The 15,537-nt window shown below is 50.5% G+C and overlaps 1 protein-coding gene across 1 annotated transcript; it reads left to right on the forward strand.

Annotated features, from left to right (window-relative positions):
* Window positions 1-2,214: 2,214 nt before the first annotated feature.
* On the forward strand, window positions 2,215-3,417 carry LOC122802120 (keratin-associated protein 10-7-like). Its single transcript, XM_044071803.1, has one exon. It carries the CDS (start codon window positions 2,215-2,217, stop codon window positions 3,415-3,417), a length of 1,203 nt encoding a protein of 400 aa, XP_043927738.1.
* The last annotated feature ends 12,120 nt before the right edge of the window (window positions 3,418-15,537 follow it).

A 15,537-nucleotide genomic window follows, 5' to 3' on the forward strand; every position in this document is an offset into this window, starting at 1 on the left:
CTGTTCTGTCTCTTCTTAATTTATTTTAGTTCTTTGTTAACTGAGTAAGTGAACTGGTTCTTTTCAGAACATTTTCAACTCTGACCTGGTCCACAAGTTCAAGGAGGAATACAGCCTATATAAGGAAAATTAGCAGTGTTAATAAACTGGCATATAGGGTCCATTACAAGTGTTTGCATGCTGGTAGCATGAGGTATACTTTTTCACTGATACTCTAACTTGGAAGTTTTCTAAACCCCACTAGCCAAATCCTAGTTAATTACCTAGGTCCTCCCATCACATGATCCTACTGAACTACATAGACATACCAGAAACCTAAAACTACCACCTGGTCCCTAATCCTAACCATAATACTTACATCTTCTTCCTAACCCTAAAACTCTGATCACTCCCTAAACCTAAAACTCCATCCCTCCTCCCTAAACCTAAATCCCCAATCAGTCCCCTAAATGTAAAACTTTCCTCCTGTACCCTAGCCCTAAACTCCTGTCCTAAACCCTAAATGTAAAACTCCCTTCCCACTCCCTAAACTTATAGTCCTTGATAACTTCTTAATCCTAAAATTCCCTCATGCTCCTTAACCCTAAACTCCCACTCCTGAAACCTAAATGCATCTTCAAGTTACTGGCTGATCCCTAATCTGCACTTACCCCCCTTCCCACTCTGTCTCTCTGCTTGTTGTATTGATCTTAATCAAATGCAGATGCTGTGTTTGGGCAAGGTACAGCAGGATGCTGTGTTTGGGCAAGGTGCAGCAGGATGCTGTGTTTGGGTAAAGTTCAGCAGTGTGCTGTGTTTGGGCAAAGTGCAGCAGTGTGCTGTGTTGGGGAAGATGCAGCAGGATGATGTGTTTGGGCAAGGTGCAGTAGGATGCAGGATCTGGGCAAGGTGCAGCAGGATGCTGTGTCTGGGCATGGTGCAGCAGGATGCTGTGTTTGGGCAAGGTGCAGCAGGATTCTGTGTTTGGGCAGGGTGCAACAGGATGCTGCATCTGGGCAAGGTGCAGCAGGATGCTGTGTTTGGGCAAGGTGCAGCAGGATGCAGTGTCTGGTCAAGGTGCAGCAGGATGCTGTGTTTGGGCAAAGTGCAGCAGTGTGCAGTGTTTGGGCAAAGTGCAGCAGTGTGCTGTGTTTGGGCAAGGTGCAGCAGGATGCTGTGTTTGGGCAAGGTGCAGCAGGATGCTGTGTTTGGGCAAAGTTCAGCAGTGTGCTGTGTTTGGGGAAGGTGCAGTAGGACGCTGTGTTTGGGCAAGGTGCAGTAGGATGCAGTATTTGGGCAAGGTGCAGCAGGATGCAGTATCTGGGCAAGGTGCAGCAGGATGCTATGTTTGAGCAGGGTGCAGCAGGATGCTGTGTCTGGGCAAGGTGCAGCAGGATGCAGAGTCTGGGCAAGGTGCAACAGGATGCTGTGTTTGGGCAAGGTGCAGCAGGATGCAGTGTCTGGGCAAGGTGCAGCAGGATGCTGTGTTTGGGCAAAGTGCAGCAGAGTGCTGTGTTTGGGCAAAGTGCAGCAGTGTGCTGTGTTTGGGCAAGGTGCAGCAGGATGCTGTGTTTGGGCAAGGTGCAGCAGGATGCTGTGTCTGGGAAAGGTGCAGCAGGATGCTGTGTTTGGGCAAAGTGCAGCAGGATGCAGTGTCTGGGCAAGGTGAAGCAGGATGCTGTGTTTGGGCAAAGTTCAGCAGTGTGCTGTGATTGGGCAAAGTGCAGCAGTGTGTTGTGTTTGGGGAAGGTGCAGCAGGACGCTGTGTTTGGGCAAGGTGCAGTAGGATGCAGTATCTGGGCAAGGTGCAGCAGGATGCTGTGTTTGGGCAAGGTGCAGCAGGATGCTGTGTTTGGGCAGGGTGCAGCAGGATGCTGTGTCTGGGCAAGGTGCAGCAGGATGCAGTGTCTGGGCAAGGTGCAGCAGGATGCTGTGTTTGGGCAAGGTGCAGCAGGATGCAGTGTCTGGGCAAGGTGCAGCAGGATGCTGTGTTTGGGCAAAGTGCAGCAGTGTGCTGTGATTGGGCAAAGTGCAGCAGTGTGCTGTGTTTGGGGAAGGTGCAGCAGGACGCTGTGTTTGGGCAAGGTGCAGTAGGATGCAGTATCTGGGCAAGGTGCAGCAGGATGCTGTGTTTGGGCAAGGTGCAGCAGGATGCTGTGTTTGGGCAGGGTGCAGCAGGTTGCTGTGTTTGGGAAGGGTGCAGCAGGATGCTGTGTCTGGGCAAGGTGCAGCAGGATGCAGTGTCTGGGCAAGGTGCAGCAGGATGCTGTGTTTGGGCAAGGTGCAGCAGGATGCAGTGTCTGGGCAAGGTGCAGCAGGATGCTGTGTTTGGGCAAAGTGCAGCAGTGTGCTGTGTTTGGGCAAAGTGCAGCAGTGTGCTGTGTTTGGGCAAGGTGCAGCAGGATGCTGTGTTTGGGCAAGGTGCAGCAGGATGCTGTGTCTGGGAAAGGTGCAGCAGGATGCTGTGTTTGGGCAAAGTGCAGCAGGATGCAGTGTCTGGGCAAGGTGCAGCAGGATGCTGTGTTTGGGCAAAGTTCAGCAGTGTGCTGTGATTGGGCAAAGTGCAGCAGTGTGTTGTGTTTGGGGAAGGTGCAGCAGGACGCTGTGTTTGGGCAAGGTGCAGTAGGATGCAGTATCTGGGCAAGGTGCAGCAGGATGCTGTGTTTGGGCAAGGTGCAGCAGGATGCTGTGTTTGGGCAGGGTGCAGCAGGATGCTGTGTCTGGGCAAGGTGCAGCAGGATGCAGTGTCTGGGCAAGGTGCAGCAGGATGCTGTGTTTGGGCAAGGTGCAGCAGGATGCAGTGTCTGGGCAAGGTGCAGCAGGATGCTGTGTTTGGGCAAAGTGCAGCAGTGTGCTGTGTTTGGGCAAAGTGCAGCAGTGTGCTGTGTTTGGGCAAGGTGCAGCAGGATGCTGTGTTTGGGCAAGGTGCAGCAGGATGCTGTGTCTGGGAAAGGTGCAGCAGGATGCTGTGTTTGGGCAAAGTGCAGCAGGATGCAGTGTCTGGGCAAGGTGCAGCAGGATGCTGTGTTTGGGCAAGGTTCAGCAGTGTGCTGTGATTGGGCAAAGTGCAGCAGTGTGTTGTGTTTGGGGAAGGTGCAGCAGGGGGCTGTGTTTGGGCAAGGTGCAGTAGGATGCAGTATCTGGGCAAGGTGCAGCAGGATGCTGTGTTTGGGCAAGGTGCAGCAGGATGCTGTGTTTGGGCAGGGTGCAGCAGGATGCTGTGTCTGGGCAAGGTGCAGCAGGATGCAGTGTCTGGGCAAGGTGCAGCAGGATGCTGTGTTTGGGCAAGGTGCAGCAGGATGCAGTGTCTGGGCAAGGTGCAGCAGGATGCTGTGTTTGGGCAAAGTGCAGCAGTGTGCTGTGATTGGGCAAAGTGCAGCAGTGTGCTGTGTTTGGGGAAGGTGCAGCAGGATGCTGTGTTTGGGCAAGGTGCAGTAGGATGCAGTATCTGGGCAAGGTGCAGCAGGATGCTGTGTTTGGGCAAGGTGCAGCAGGATGCTGTGTTTGGGCAAGGTGCAGCAGGATGCTGTGTCTGGGCAAGGTGCAGCAGGATGCAGTGTCTGGGCAAGGTGCAGCAGGATGCTGTGTTTGGGCAAGTTGCAGCAGGATGCAGTGTCTGGGCAAGGTGCAGCAGGATGCTGTGTTTGGGCAAAGTGCAGCAGTGTGCTGTGTTTGGGCAAAGTGCAGCAGTGTGCTGTGTTTGGGCAAGGTGCAGCAGGATGCTGTGTTTGGGAAAGGTGCAGTAGGATGCAGTATCTGGGCAAGGTACAGCAGGATGCTGTGTCTGGGCAAGGTGCAGCAGGTTGCTATGTTTGGGCAAGGTGCAGCAGGATGCAGTGTCTGGGCAAGGTGCAGCAGGATGCTGTGTTTGAGCAAGGTGTAGCAGGATGCAGTGTCTGGGCAAGGTGCATCAGGAAGCTGTGTTTTGGCAAGCTGCAGCAGGATGCTGTATTTGGGTAAGGTACAGCAGGATGCTGTGTTTGGTCAAGGTGCAGCAGGATGCTGTGTTTGGGCAGGGTGCAGCAGGATGCTGTGTATGGGCAAGGTGCAGCAGGATGCTGTCTTTGGGAAAGGTGCAGAAGGATGCTATGTTTTGGGTGAGTGCAGCAGGATGCTGTGGTTGGGCAAGGTGCAGCAGGATTCAGTGTCTAGGCAAGGTGCAGCAGGAGGCTATGTTCAGGCAAGGTGCAGCAGAATGCTGTGTTTGGGCAGGGTGCAGCAGGATTCGGTGTCAGGGCAAGGTGCAGCAGGTTGCTGTGTTTGGGCAAGGTGCAGTAGGATGCAGTGTCTGGGAAAGGTGCAGCAGGGTGCAGTGTCTGGGCAAGGTGCAGCAGGATGCTATTTTCGGGCAAGGTGCTGCAGGATGCTGTGTTTGGGCAAGGTGCAGCAGGATGCTGTGTCTGGGCAAAGTGCAGCAGGATGCAGAGTTTGGGAAAGGTGCAGCCGGGTGCAGTGTCTGGGCAAGGTGCAGCAGGATGCTATTTTCGGGCAAGGTGCTGCAGGATGCTGTGTTTGGGCAAGGTGCAGTAGGATGCAGTATCTGGGCAAGGTGCAGTAGGATGCTGTCTCTGGGCATGGTGCAGCAGGATGCTATGTTTGGGTGAGGTGCAGCAGGATGCTATGTTTGGGTGATGTGCAGCAGGATGCAGTGTGCAGGCAAGGTGCAGCAGGTGTCTGTGTTTGGGCAAAGTGCAGCAGGATGCTGTGTTTGGGTAAGGTGCAGCAGGATGCTGTGTTTGGGTGAGGTACATGTTTGGTCAAGGTGCAGCAGGATGCTGTGTTTGGGCAAGGTGCAGCAGGATGCAGTGTCTGGGCAAGTTGCAGCAGGATGCTATGTTCAGGCAGTGTGCAGCAGGATGCTGTGTTTGGGCAAGGTGCAGTAGTATGCTGTGTTTGGGCAAGGTGTAGCAGGATGCATTGTCTGGGGAAGGTGCAGCAGGATGCTGTTTTTGGGCAAGGTGCAGCAGGATGCAGTGTCTGGGCAAGGTGCAGCAGGATGCTGTGTTTGGGCAAGGTGCAGTAGGATTCTGTGTTTGGGTGCAGTGCAGCAGGATGCTATGCTTGGGCAAGGTGCAGTATGATGCCGTGTTTGGGCAAGGTGCAATATGATTTTGTGTTTGAACAAGGTGCAGTAGGATGCACTGCTTGGGTAAGGTGCAGTAGGGTGCTGTGTTTGGGCAGGGTGTCGCAGGATGCTGTGTTTGGGCAAAGTGCAGCAGGGTGCAGTTTCTGGGCAAGGTGCAGCAGGAGGCTGTGTTTGGGCAAGGTGTAGCAGGATGCTGTGTCTAGGCAAAGTGCAGCAGGATGCTGTGTCTGGGTGAGGTACAGCAGGATGCTGTGTTTGGACAAGATGCTGTAGGATGCTGTGTTTGGGCAAGGTGTAGTAGGATGCAGTATCTGTGCAAGGTGCAGCAGGATGCAGTTTCTGGGCAAGATGCAGCAGGATGCTGTGTTTGGGCAAGGTGCTGCAGGATGCTGTGTTTGGGCAAGGTGCAGTAGGATGCAGTATCTGGGCAAGGTGCAGCAGGATGCTGTCTCTGGGCATGGTGCAGCAGGATGCTATGTTTGGGTGAGGTGCAGCAGGATGCTGTGTCTGGGCAAGGTGCAGCAGGATGCAGTGTGCAGGCAAGGTGCAGCAGGAGTCTGTGTTTGGGCAAAGTGCAGCAGGATGCTGTGTTTGGGTAAGGTGCAGCAGGATGCTGTGTTTGGGTGAGGTACATGTTTGGTCAAGGTGCAGCAGGATGCTGTGTTTGGGCAAGGTGCAGCAGGATGCAGTGTCTGGGCAAGGTGCAGCAGGATGCTATGTTCGGGCAGTGTGCAGCAGGATGCTGTGTTTGGGCAAGGTGCAGTAGTATGCTGTGTTTGGGCAAGGTGTAGCAGGATGCATTGTCTGGGGAAGGTGCAGCAGGATGCTGTTTTTGGGCAAGGTGCAGCAGGATGCAGTGTCTGGGCAAGGTGCAGCAGGATGCTGTGTTTGGGCAAGGTGCAGTAGGATTCTGTGTTTGGGTGCAGTGCAGCAGGATGCTATGCTTGGGCAAGGTGCAGTATCATGCCATGTTTGGGCAAGGTGCAATAGGATTTTGTGTTTGAACAAGGTGCAGTAGGATGCACTGCTTGGGTAAGGTGCAGTAGGGTGCTGTGTTTGGGCAGGGTGTCGCAGGATGCTGTGTTTGGGCAAAGTGCAGCAGGGTGCTGTGTTTGGGTAAAGTGCAGCAGGTTGCTACATTTGGGTGAGGTGCAGCAGGACGCTGTGTTTGGGCAAGGTGAAGCAGGATGCTGTGTTTGGGTAAAGTGCAGCAGGTTGCTACATTTGGGTGAGGTGCAGCAGGACGCTGTGTTTGGGCAAGGTGCAGCAGGATTCTGTGTTTGGGTAAGGTGCAGTAGGATGCTGTGTTTGGGTGAGGTGCAGCAGGATGCTATGTTTGGGCAAGGTGCAGTATGATTCTCTATTTGGGCAAGGTGCAATAGGATACTGTGTTTGACCAAGGTGCACTAGGATGCAGTGTCTGGGTAAGATGCAGTAGGGTGCTGTGTTTGGGCAAGGTGCAGTAGGAGGCTGTTTTTGGGCAGGGTGCTGCAGGATGCTGTGATTTAGCAAAGGACAGCAGCATGCTGTGTTTGGGCAAGGTGCAACAGGATGCAGTGTTTGGGCAAGGTGCAGCAGGATGCAGTGTTTGGGCAAAGTGCAGCAGGATGCTGTGTTTGGACAAGGTGCAGCAGGATGCTGTGTTTGGTCAAAGTGTAGCAAGATGCAGTGTCTGGGCAGGGTGCGGCAGGATGCAGTATCTGGGCAAGGTGCAGCAGGATGCTATGTTTGAGCAGGGTGCAGCAGGATGCTGTGTCTGGGCAAGGTGCAGCAGGATGCAGAGTCTGGGCAAGGTGCAGCAGGATGCTGTGTTTGGGCAAGGTGCAGCAGGATGCAGTGTCTGGGCAAGGTGCAGCAGGATGCTGTGTTTGGGCAAAGTGCAGCAGTGTGCTGTGTTTGGGCAAAGTGCAGCAGTGTGCTGTGTTTGGGCAAGGTGCAGCAGGATGCTGTGTTTGGGCAAAGTGCAGCAGGATGCAGTGTCTGGGCAAGGTGAAGCAGGATGCTGTGTTTGGGCAAAGTTCAGCAGTGTGCTGTGATTGGGCAAAGTGCAGCAGTGTGTTGTGTTTGGGGAAGGTGCAGCAGGGTGCTGTGTTTGGGCAAGGTGCAGTAGGATGCAGTATCTGGGCAAGGTGCAGCAGGATGCTGTGTTTGGGCAAGGTGCAGCAGGATGCTGTGTTTGGGCAGGGTGCAGCAGGATGCTGTGTCTGGGCAAGGTGCAGCAGGATGCAGTGTCTGGGCAAGGTGCAGCAGGATGCTGTGTTTGGGCAAGGTGCAGCAGGATGCAGTGTCTGGGCAAGGTGCAGCAGGATGCTGTGTTTGGGCAAAGTGCAGCAGTGTGCTGTGATTGGGCAAAGTGCAGCAGTGTGCTGTGTTTGGGGAAGGTGGAGCAGGACGCTGTGTTTGGGCAAGGTGCAGTAGGATGCAGTATCTGGGCAAGGTGCAGCAGGATGCTGTGTTTGGGCAAGGTGCAGCAGGATGCTGTGTTTGGGCAGGGTGCAGCAGGTTGCTGTGTTTGGGCAGGGTGCAGCAGGATGCTGTGTCTGGGCAAGGTGCAGCAGGATGTAGTGTCTGGGCAAGGTGCAGCAGGATGCTGTGTTTGGGCAAGGTGCAGCAGGATGCAGTGTCTGGGCAAGGTGCAGCAGGATGCTGTGTTTGGGCAAAGTGCAGCAGTGTGCTGTGTTTGGGCAAAGTGCAGCAGTGTGCTGTGTTTGGGCAAGGTGCAGCAGGATGCTGTGTTTGGGCAAGGTGCAGCAGGATGCTGTGTCTGGGAAAGGTGCAGCAGGATGCTGTGTTTGGGCAAAGTGCAGCAGGATGCAGTGTCTGGGCAAGGTGCAGCAGGATGCTGTGTTTGGGCAAAGTTCAGCAGTGTGCTGTGATTGGGCAAAGTGCAGCAGTGTGTTGTGTTTGGGGAAGGTGCAGCAGGGTGCTGTGTTTGGGCAAGGTGCAGTAGGATGCAGTATCTGGGCAAGGTGCAGCAGGATGCTGTGTTTGGGCAAGGTGCAGCAGGATGCTGTGTTTGGGCAGGGTGCAGCAGGATGCTGTGTCTGGGCAAGGTGCAGCAGGATGCAGTGTCTGGGCAAGGTGCAGCAGGATGCTGTGTTTGGGCAAGGTGCAGCAGGATGCAGTGTCTGGGCAAGGTGCAGCAGGATGCTGTGTTTGGGCAAAGTGCAGCAGTGTGCTGTGATTGGGCAAAGTGCAGCAGTGTGCTGTGTTTGGGGAAGGTGCAGCAGGACGCTCTGTTTGGGCAAGGTGCAGTAGGATGCAGTATCTGGGCAAGGTGCAGCAGGATGCTGTGTTTGGGCAAGGTGCAGCAGGATGCTGTGTTTGGGCAGGGTGCTGCAGGATGCTGTGTCTGGGCAAGGTGCAGCAGGATGCAGTGTCTGGGCAAGGTGCAGCAGGATGCTGTGTTTGGGCAAGTTGCAGCAGGATGCAGTGTCTGGGCAAGGTGCAGCAGGATGCTGTGTTTGGGCAAAGTGCAGCAGTGTGCTGTGTTTGGGCAATGTGCAGCAGTGTGCTGTGTTTGGGCAAGGTGCAGCAGGACGCTGTGTTTGGGAAAGGTGCAGTAGGATGCAGTATCTGGGCAAGGTACAGCAGGATGCTGTGTCTGGGCAAGGTGCAGCAGGATGCTGTGTTTGGGCAAGGTGCTGTAGGATGTTATGTCTGGGCAAGGTGCAGCAGGATGCAGTGTCTGGGCAAGGTGCAGCAGGTTGCTATGTTTGGGCAAGGTGCAGCAGGATGCAGTGTCTGGGCAAGGTGCAGCAGGATGCTGTGTTTGAGCAAGGTGTAGCAGGATGCAGTGTCTGGGCAAGGTGCAGCAGGAAGCTGTGTTTGGGCAAGCTGCAGCAGGATGCTGTATTTGGGTAAGGTACAGCAGGATGCTGTGTTTGGTCAAGGTGCAGCAGGATGCTGTGTTTGGGCAGGGTGCAGCAGGATGCTGTGTATGGGCAAGGTGCAGCAGGATGTTGTCTTTGGGCAAGGTGCAGAAGGATGCTATGTTTTGGGTGAGTGCAGCAGGATGCTGTGGTTGGGCAAGGTGCAGCAGGATTCTGTGTCTGGGCAAGGTGCAGCAGGTTGCTGTGTTTGGGCAAGGTGCAGTAGGATGCAGTGTCTGGGAAAGGTGCAGCAGGGTACAGTGTCTGGGCAAGGTTCAGCAGGATGCTATTTTCGGGCAAGGTGCTGCAGGATGCTGTGATTGGGCAAGGTGCAGCAGGATGCTGTGTCTGGGCAAAGTGCAGCAGGATGCAGAGTCTGGGAAAGGTGCAGCAGGGTGCAGTGTCTGGGCAAGGTGCAGCAGGATGCTATTTTCGGGCAAGGTGCTGCAGGATGCTGTGTTTGGGCAAGGTGCAGTAGGATGCAGTATCTGGGCAAGGTGCAGCAGGATGCTGTCTCTGGGCATGGTGCAGCAGGATGCTATGTTTGGGTGAGGTGCAGCAGGATGCTATGTTTGGGTGAGGTGCAGCAGGATGCTGTGTCTGGGCAAGGTGCAGCAGGATGCTGTGTCTGGGCAAAGTGCAGCAGGATGCAGAGTCTGGGAAAGGTGCAGCAGGGTGCAGTGTCTGGGCAAGGTGCAGCAGGATGCTATTTTCGGGCAAGGTGCAGCAGGATGCTGTGTTTGGGCAGGGTGCAGCAGGATTCGGTGTCAGGGCAAGGTGCAGCAGGTTGCTGTGTTTGGGCAAGGTGCAGTAGGATGCAGTGTCTGGGAAAGGTGCAGCAGGGTGCAGTGTCTGGGCAAGGTGCAGCAGGATGCTATTTTCGGGCAAGGTGCTGCAGGATGCTGTGTTTGGGCAAGGTGCAGCAGGATGCTGTGTCTGGGCAAAGTGCAGCAGGATACAGAGTCTGGGAAAGGTGCAGCAGGGTGCAGTGTCTGGGCAAGGTGCAGCAGGATGCTATTTTCGGGCAAGGTGCTGCAGGATGCTGTGTTTGGGAAAGGTGCAGTAGGATGCAGTATCTGGGCAAGGTGCAGCAGGATGCTGTCTCTGGGCATGGTGCAGCAGGATGCTATGTTTGGGTGAGGTGCAGCAGGATGCTATGTTTGGGTGAGGTGCAGCAGGATGCAGTGTGCAGGCAAGGTGCAGCAGGTGCCTGTGTTTGGGCAAAGTGCAGCAGGATGCTGTGTTTGGGTAAGGTGCAGCAGGATGCTGTGTTTGGGTGAGGTACATGTTTGGTCAAGGTGCAGCAGGATGCTGTGTTTGGGCAAGGTGCAGCAGGATGCAGTGTCTGGGCAAGGTGCAGCAGGATGCTATGTTCGGGCAGTGTGCAGCAGGATGCTGTGTTTGGGCAAGGTGCAGTAGTATGCTGTGTTTGGGCAAGGTGTAGCAGAATGCATTGTCTGGGGAAGGTGCAGCAGGATGCTGTTTTTGGGCAAGGTGCAGCAGGATGCAGTGTCTGGGCAAGGTGCAGCAGGATGCTGTGTTTGGGCAAGGTGCAGTAGGATTCTGTGTTTGGGTGCAGTGCAGCAGGATGCTATGCTTGGGCAAGGTGCAGTACGATGCCGTGTTTGGGCAAGGTGCAATAGGATTTTGTGTTTGAACAAGGTGCAGTAGGATGTACTGCTTGGGTAAGGTGCAGTAGGGTGCTGTGTTTGGGCAGGGTGTCGCAGGATGCTGTGTTTGGGCAAAGTGCAGCAGGGTGCAGTTTCTGGGCAAGGTGCAGCAGGAGGCTGTGTTTGGGCAAGGTGCAGCAGGATGCTGTGTCTAGGCAAAGTGCAGCAGGATGCTGTGTCTGGGTGAGGTACAGCAGGATGCTGTGTTTGGACAAGATGCTGTAGGATGCTGTGTTTGGGCAAGGTGTAGCAGGATGCATTGTCTGGGGAAGGTGCAGCAGGATGCTGTTTTTGGGCAAGGTGCAGCAGGATGCAGTGTCTGGGCAAGGTGCAGCAGGATGCTGTGTTTGGGCAAGGTGCAGTAGGATTCTGTGTTTGGGTGCAGTGCAGCAGGATGCTATGCTTGGGCAAGGTGCAGTATGATGCCGTGTTTGGGCAAGGTGCAATAGGATTTTGTGTTTGAACAAGGTGCAGTAGGATGCACTGCTTGGGTAAGATGCAGTAGGGTGCTGTGTTTGGGCAGGGTGTCGCAGGATGCTGTGTTTGGGCAAAGTGCAGCAGGGTGCAGTTTCTGGGCAAGGTGCAGCAGGAGGCTGTGTTTGGGCAAGGTGCAGCAGGATGCTGTGTCTAGGCAAAGTGCAGCAGGATGCTGTGTCTGGGTGAGGTACAGCAGGATGCTGTGTTTGGGCAAGGTGCTGTAGGATGCTGTGTTTGGGCAAGGTGTAGTAGGATGCAGTATCTGGGCAAGGTGCAGCAGGATGCAGTTTCTGGGCAAGGTGCAGCAGGATGCTGTGTTTGGGCAAGGTGCAGTAGGATGCAGTATCTGGGCAAGGTGCAGCAGGATGCTGTGTCTGGGCAAGGTGCAGTAGGATGCTGTATTTGGGCAAGGTGCAGTAGGATGCTGTGTTTGGGCAAGGTGCAGCAAGATGCAGTGTCTGGGCAAGGTGCAGCAGGATGCTATGTTCGGGCAAGGTGCAGCAGGATGCTGTGCTTGGGCAAGGTGCAGTTGGTTGCTGTGTTTGGGCAAGGTGCAGCAGAATGCAGTGTCTGCACAAGGTGCAGCAGGAGGCTGTGTTTGGGCAAGGTGAAGCAGGATGCTGTGTTTGGGTAAGGTGCAGGAGGTTGCTACATTTGGGTGAGGTGCAGCAGGACGCTGTGTTTGGGCAAGGTGCAGCAGGATTCTGTGTTTGGGTAAGGTGCAGCAGGATGCAGTGTTTGGGCAAAGTGCAGCAGGATGCTGTGTTTGGACAAGGTGCAGCAGGATGCTGTGTTTGGTCAAAGTGTAGCAAGATGCAGTGTCTGGGCAGGGTGCGGCAGGGTGCTGTGTTCAGAGAAGGTGCAGCCGGATGCTGTGTTTAGAAAAGGTGCAGCAGCCCCATTCTCCTGGCAAGGCTGCCTCACCTTTTCAAACATGTAGCTGAGTTTGAGCATGAGTGATCCTCACCATACCATCTCCTGCAGAAATAAGATGCTGATTGAATTCCTGTTGCATGGGGTGTTGTTTGGACTTTTTCCTTTTATGACACTGGAGTTGGCTAAACAGACTAACTTTAGATAGCAGGCATACTAACACATCAGCTGACCTTTGTTATACACAACTGTGATGAGAATGGATTGTTAGTTTCTTTTTTTAGACTGGTTGTTAAATGTCTTATGTGTCATTCATATTTGCATACCCACTTTTTCTTTCTTCTGTGAATAAACTATGAAAGCACTACCTTTAAACATATTACTAGTGATGACCACTGTTAAATATTCAGTACTAAAGACCTATTGCTTAAAGGCTTTCACATGCAGGACAGCTATACAGGGATGGGGCAAGGCACGACATCCCAGAAAGACCACTGAATTATATTTGCACCTAGGTTGTTCTTAACTAATTATTTACTCTACAGCTGGGGAGGAAATAGAACTCTGAACATGTACAACAGTTTAAAGTACTGTCATATAAACGTGGAGACATACGTTTGAGTCCCCCCACAGAACTACTTCATTTTGCTTGACCTTGATCAACTTATCCAAACTTTCTTGTGCTCTCAAGATGCCCCTGAAAACAATTTAGCATAATATATCTCCAGCATATGATGCGTCTCTTTCTATGTATAGGAAGCCACTTTGGTTAGCTATTTGTGCAGGGTCAGTAACATGCTGTTATATAGCATTTTTTACAAGAAATTCTAGGTGTAAACCTAACATATCTGGAAGCTGTACTATTGATAACACATTTACATGACCCACATTAAAGGAAGTCCTAAAGTATGTACTTCTGTGTGTTTTCATAGAAAGATACTTTAAGATTGCACTTCACAAACATGTTTGCATTTTCTTGATAAGACCTATTCACTAGTCCATCAACAACAGACATAAAATCGGCCATGTAATACATTCTAATAAAACAAGTTTCGATAAGCATGGCATGATTATCGAAAGCAATAGTTACCCAACAGATTAACCAAGGAGAATTCATTACATTTCCTTTTGATTAACAATGTACAAGATAACAGCTACAGTTCAGCATCCCTCAGATACAGCAACTGGAGGAATTTCCTTTTCTATTTAATGTTTGATGTAATAAAAACAGAATCATAATGACATGTTATGAAAGGCGTTGAATAGATGCAGGTGCTTCAGGAAGTGACCAACTACTTAGACCTAGATTTGAGGTTAGAGGATGCGAGACTGATAGCTATGAAGGTCAGGGTTAGCTGAAACAAAGTTACTTTTGCATTTGTGCTGTTCCAGTAAATGAAAAACATTTATGTCAAATGCTTCTGGCTCACTGTGTGCTGAGGAAGAACAATTGGGACAAATGTGCACCTGGTTAGTAATCTTCTAGTAGCATGTTTGCCTTTTAGTGTTCTTACTAATACAACATAAAATTCTTAGGTTCTTTTTCTAATGTTCTTCTCACCCAGTCATAGAGATTTTTCTTTTAATCTAGCATTAAACAATTATATGTGTACTCTGTATTTTGGACTTTTCACTAAAATGCATTCCTCCATGAATCTTGATGTTTGCTGGAGTCATAGGGGATGGGGTCCACCTTCTATGTTCGCGGTAAGGGATGAATTGGCAGATTCCTGCATTTAAAATACAAATATGGAATGCTGGCAGCCACAGTTTATGCATCTTTTGATAACTAGTAATGACATCATATTATGACATAATAGTATAATGCTTGGGCTAGTCTAGCTCCTTGAGACATAATTTGCTTTTAGGTTGGTTTTCTTTATCTTGTCCTACCTGCCAGCAAGACACAGAGATATAAGGAGCACAAGAATCCACTTCTTTGTCACACTATTGATCATTTAAATGCATTTTGACAGTTAACGAAACACAATTTAGATGATTTGCAGAACATTCATATTGACATTTTACTGTCAATATCATGGACTGCAAAAACAAAAGAAAAAATGCTAGCTTTCCGTTCTTGATTTGGCACTGTCAGTGGGCCCAAAACAATCTCAAAGTTAACAAGAAGAAAGAGAGTACATTTTAAAAGACATACATAAGCAAAGAGCTTGCATATCTCATAAAACATCCAAACTAAATCCCTGACAATAAATGGAACAATGTCTTGCTTAGTACAATATGGAGAAAACAGCCTTTGTCAGCAAAGACTGCATGCTGTAAATACCCCTATTGTGTTCTAGGATAGCCATCATGACATGAGTAAGTTCTATAAGACAGATAGCTATATCAACATGTATTATTTATATTACAACATTAAAGGTATGCCAAGGCAATCAGGTGAGATAATTAAAGGCTATTCTTCAGGTAGTCCTAGGGAAGTATAACCTGTCTTCAAACCATAAATCCAAATTCTTTTAGAAGCTTTCCAGCCTTGTTTCTTTCTAATCTCAGAAGGCAAGTAATTCTATCTAAAATGAATGAAACTTCTACCCAAACTTTTTTTCAAAACTTTGAATTTAACCATTAAATCTAGAGCATTTCTTGTGAGTTAGGAACACAGTTCCTAATGTACTCAGTTTCTTCATTAGTCATGCATTTAAACACCCCAGATTAAATTTTCTTTATGCTGCCTATAAAATACTGTACATAATTTGTTTTTCAGCCTTTTCTGCTTGTGAAAGACTTTTCTACATTTTTTCATTTTCCATTTTACTAATGTGTAAATTTGAGTACATACAACACCCAGACCTGTATTCCAGTATTGATCTAATATATTTTTGATTTGGAATCATATTATTATATGTAAGCATATATTAAACCATAAGCTCATTTGTCAGAAATCTAAATTGCCCATAATTGACTGTAGTGAGCGAGAGAGAGAGTGTGTGTGTGTGTGTGTGTGTGTGTGTGTGTGTGTGTGTGTGCCCGTGTGTGTGCTTGCAAAGAAATCTGGTTTTCTTTTTTGGGGGTGCATTAGTCAATTAAATGCAATTGAAAAGTCCTTGCAGAAGCAGCAGAAGCAGCAGAAGCAGGCTGAAGGCAAAAACACATCCTTTCTCTTCCATAAGAGAAATGTGAAGACACCTTAGGCAGGATGTCAGCAGTTTTAATGTCAGTAGTTATGTTGGGTTGTATACGGACACAAAAAGAAAAGAAGAGTGCAGGTAAGGAAAAAAAGTATGTGTCTGTGTGTGCAGGATATTTCCAGGTGGTTGCTATATTGAATTAAATAACTATATTTAAAAAGACCTTGAATAATTAGAAACTGGAGCAGGCAGTACAGCACAACCTATACTTTTACTGTATTTGTTTTGTCTGTGGACTATATAAATGAAACAAAAAAGCAAAAACACAAATATATAAAGTTATGGTTATATGTTTAGAGAAATTTTAACGTGTTTGTATCAGCAGATTAAAGAAGTGCAAATCAATGGTTCTTGCAGAATAGACAAAAAGGGAGACGGTTTTCCCTCCCTCTTGTGATGTCACTGGTCACATGACTAGTGCACCACAGGCA

Source organism: Protopterus annectens, chromosome 5.part0 (genome assembly GCF_019279795.1).
Source record: "Protopterus annectens isolate FY-2018-M chromosome 5.part0, PAN1.0, whole genome shotgun sequence".
NCBI lineage: Eukaryota > Metazoa > Chordata > Ceratodontiformes > Protopteridae > Protopterus > Protopterus annectens.

Excerpts from the sequence above, each read along its gene's own strand:
- LOC122802120 (XM_044071803.1), top strand. The coding sequence starts at position 2,215 with ATGCAGTGTCTGGGCAAGGTGCAGCAGGATGCTGTGTTTGGGCAAGGT.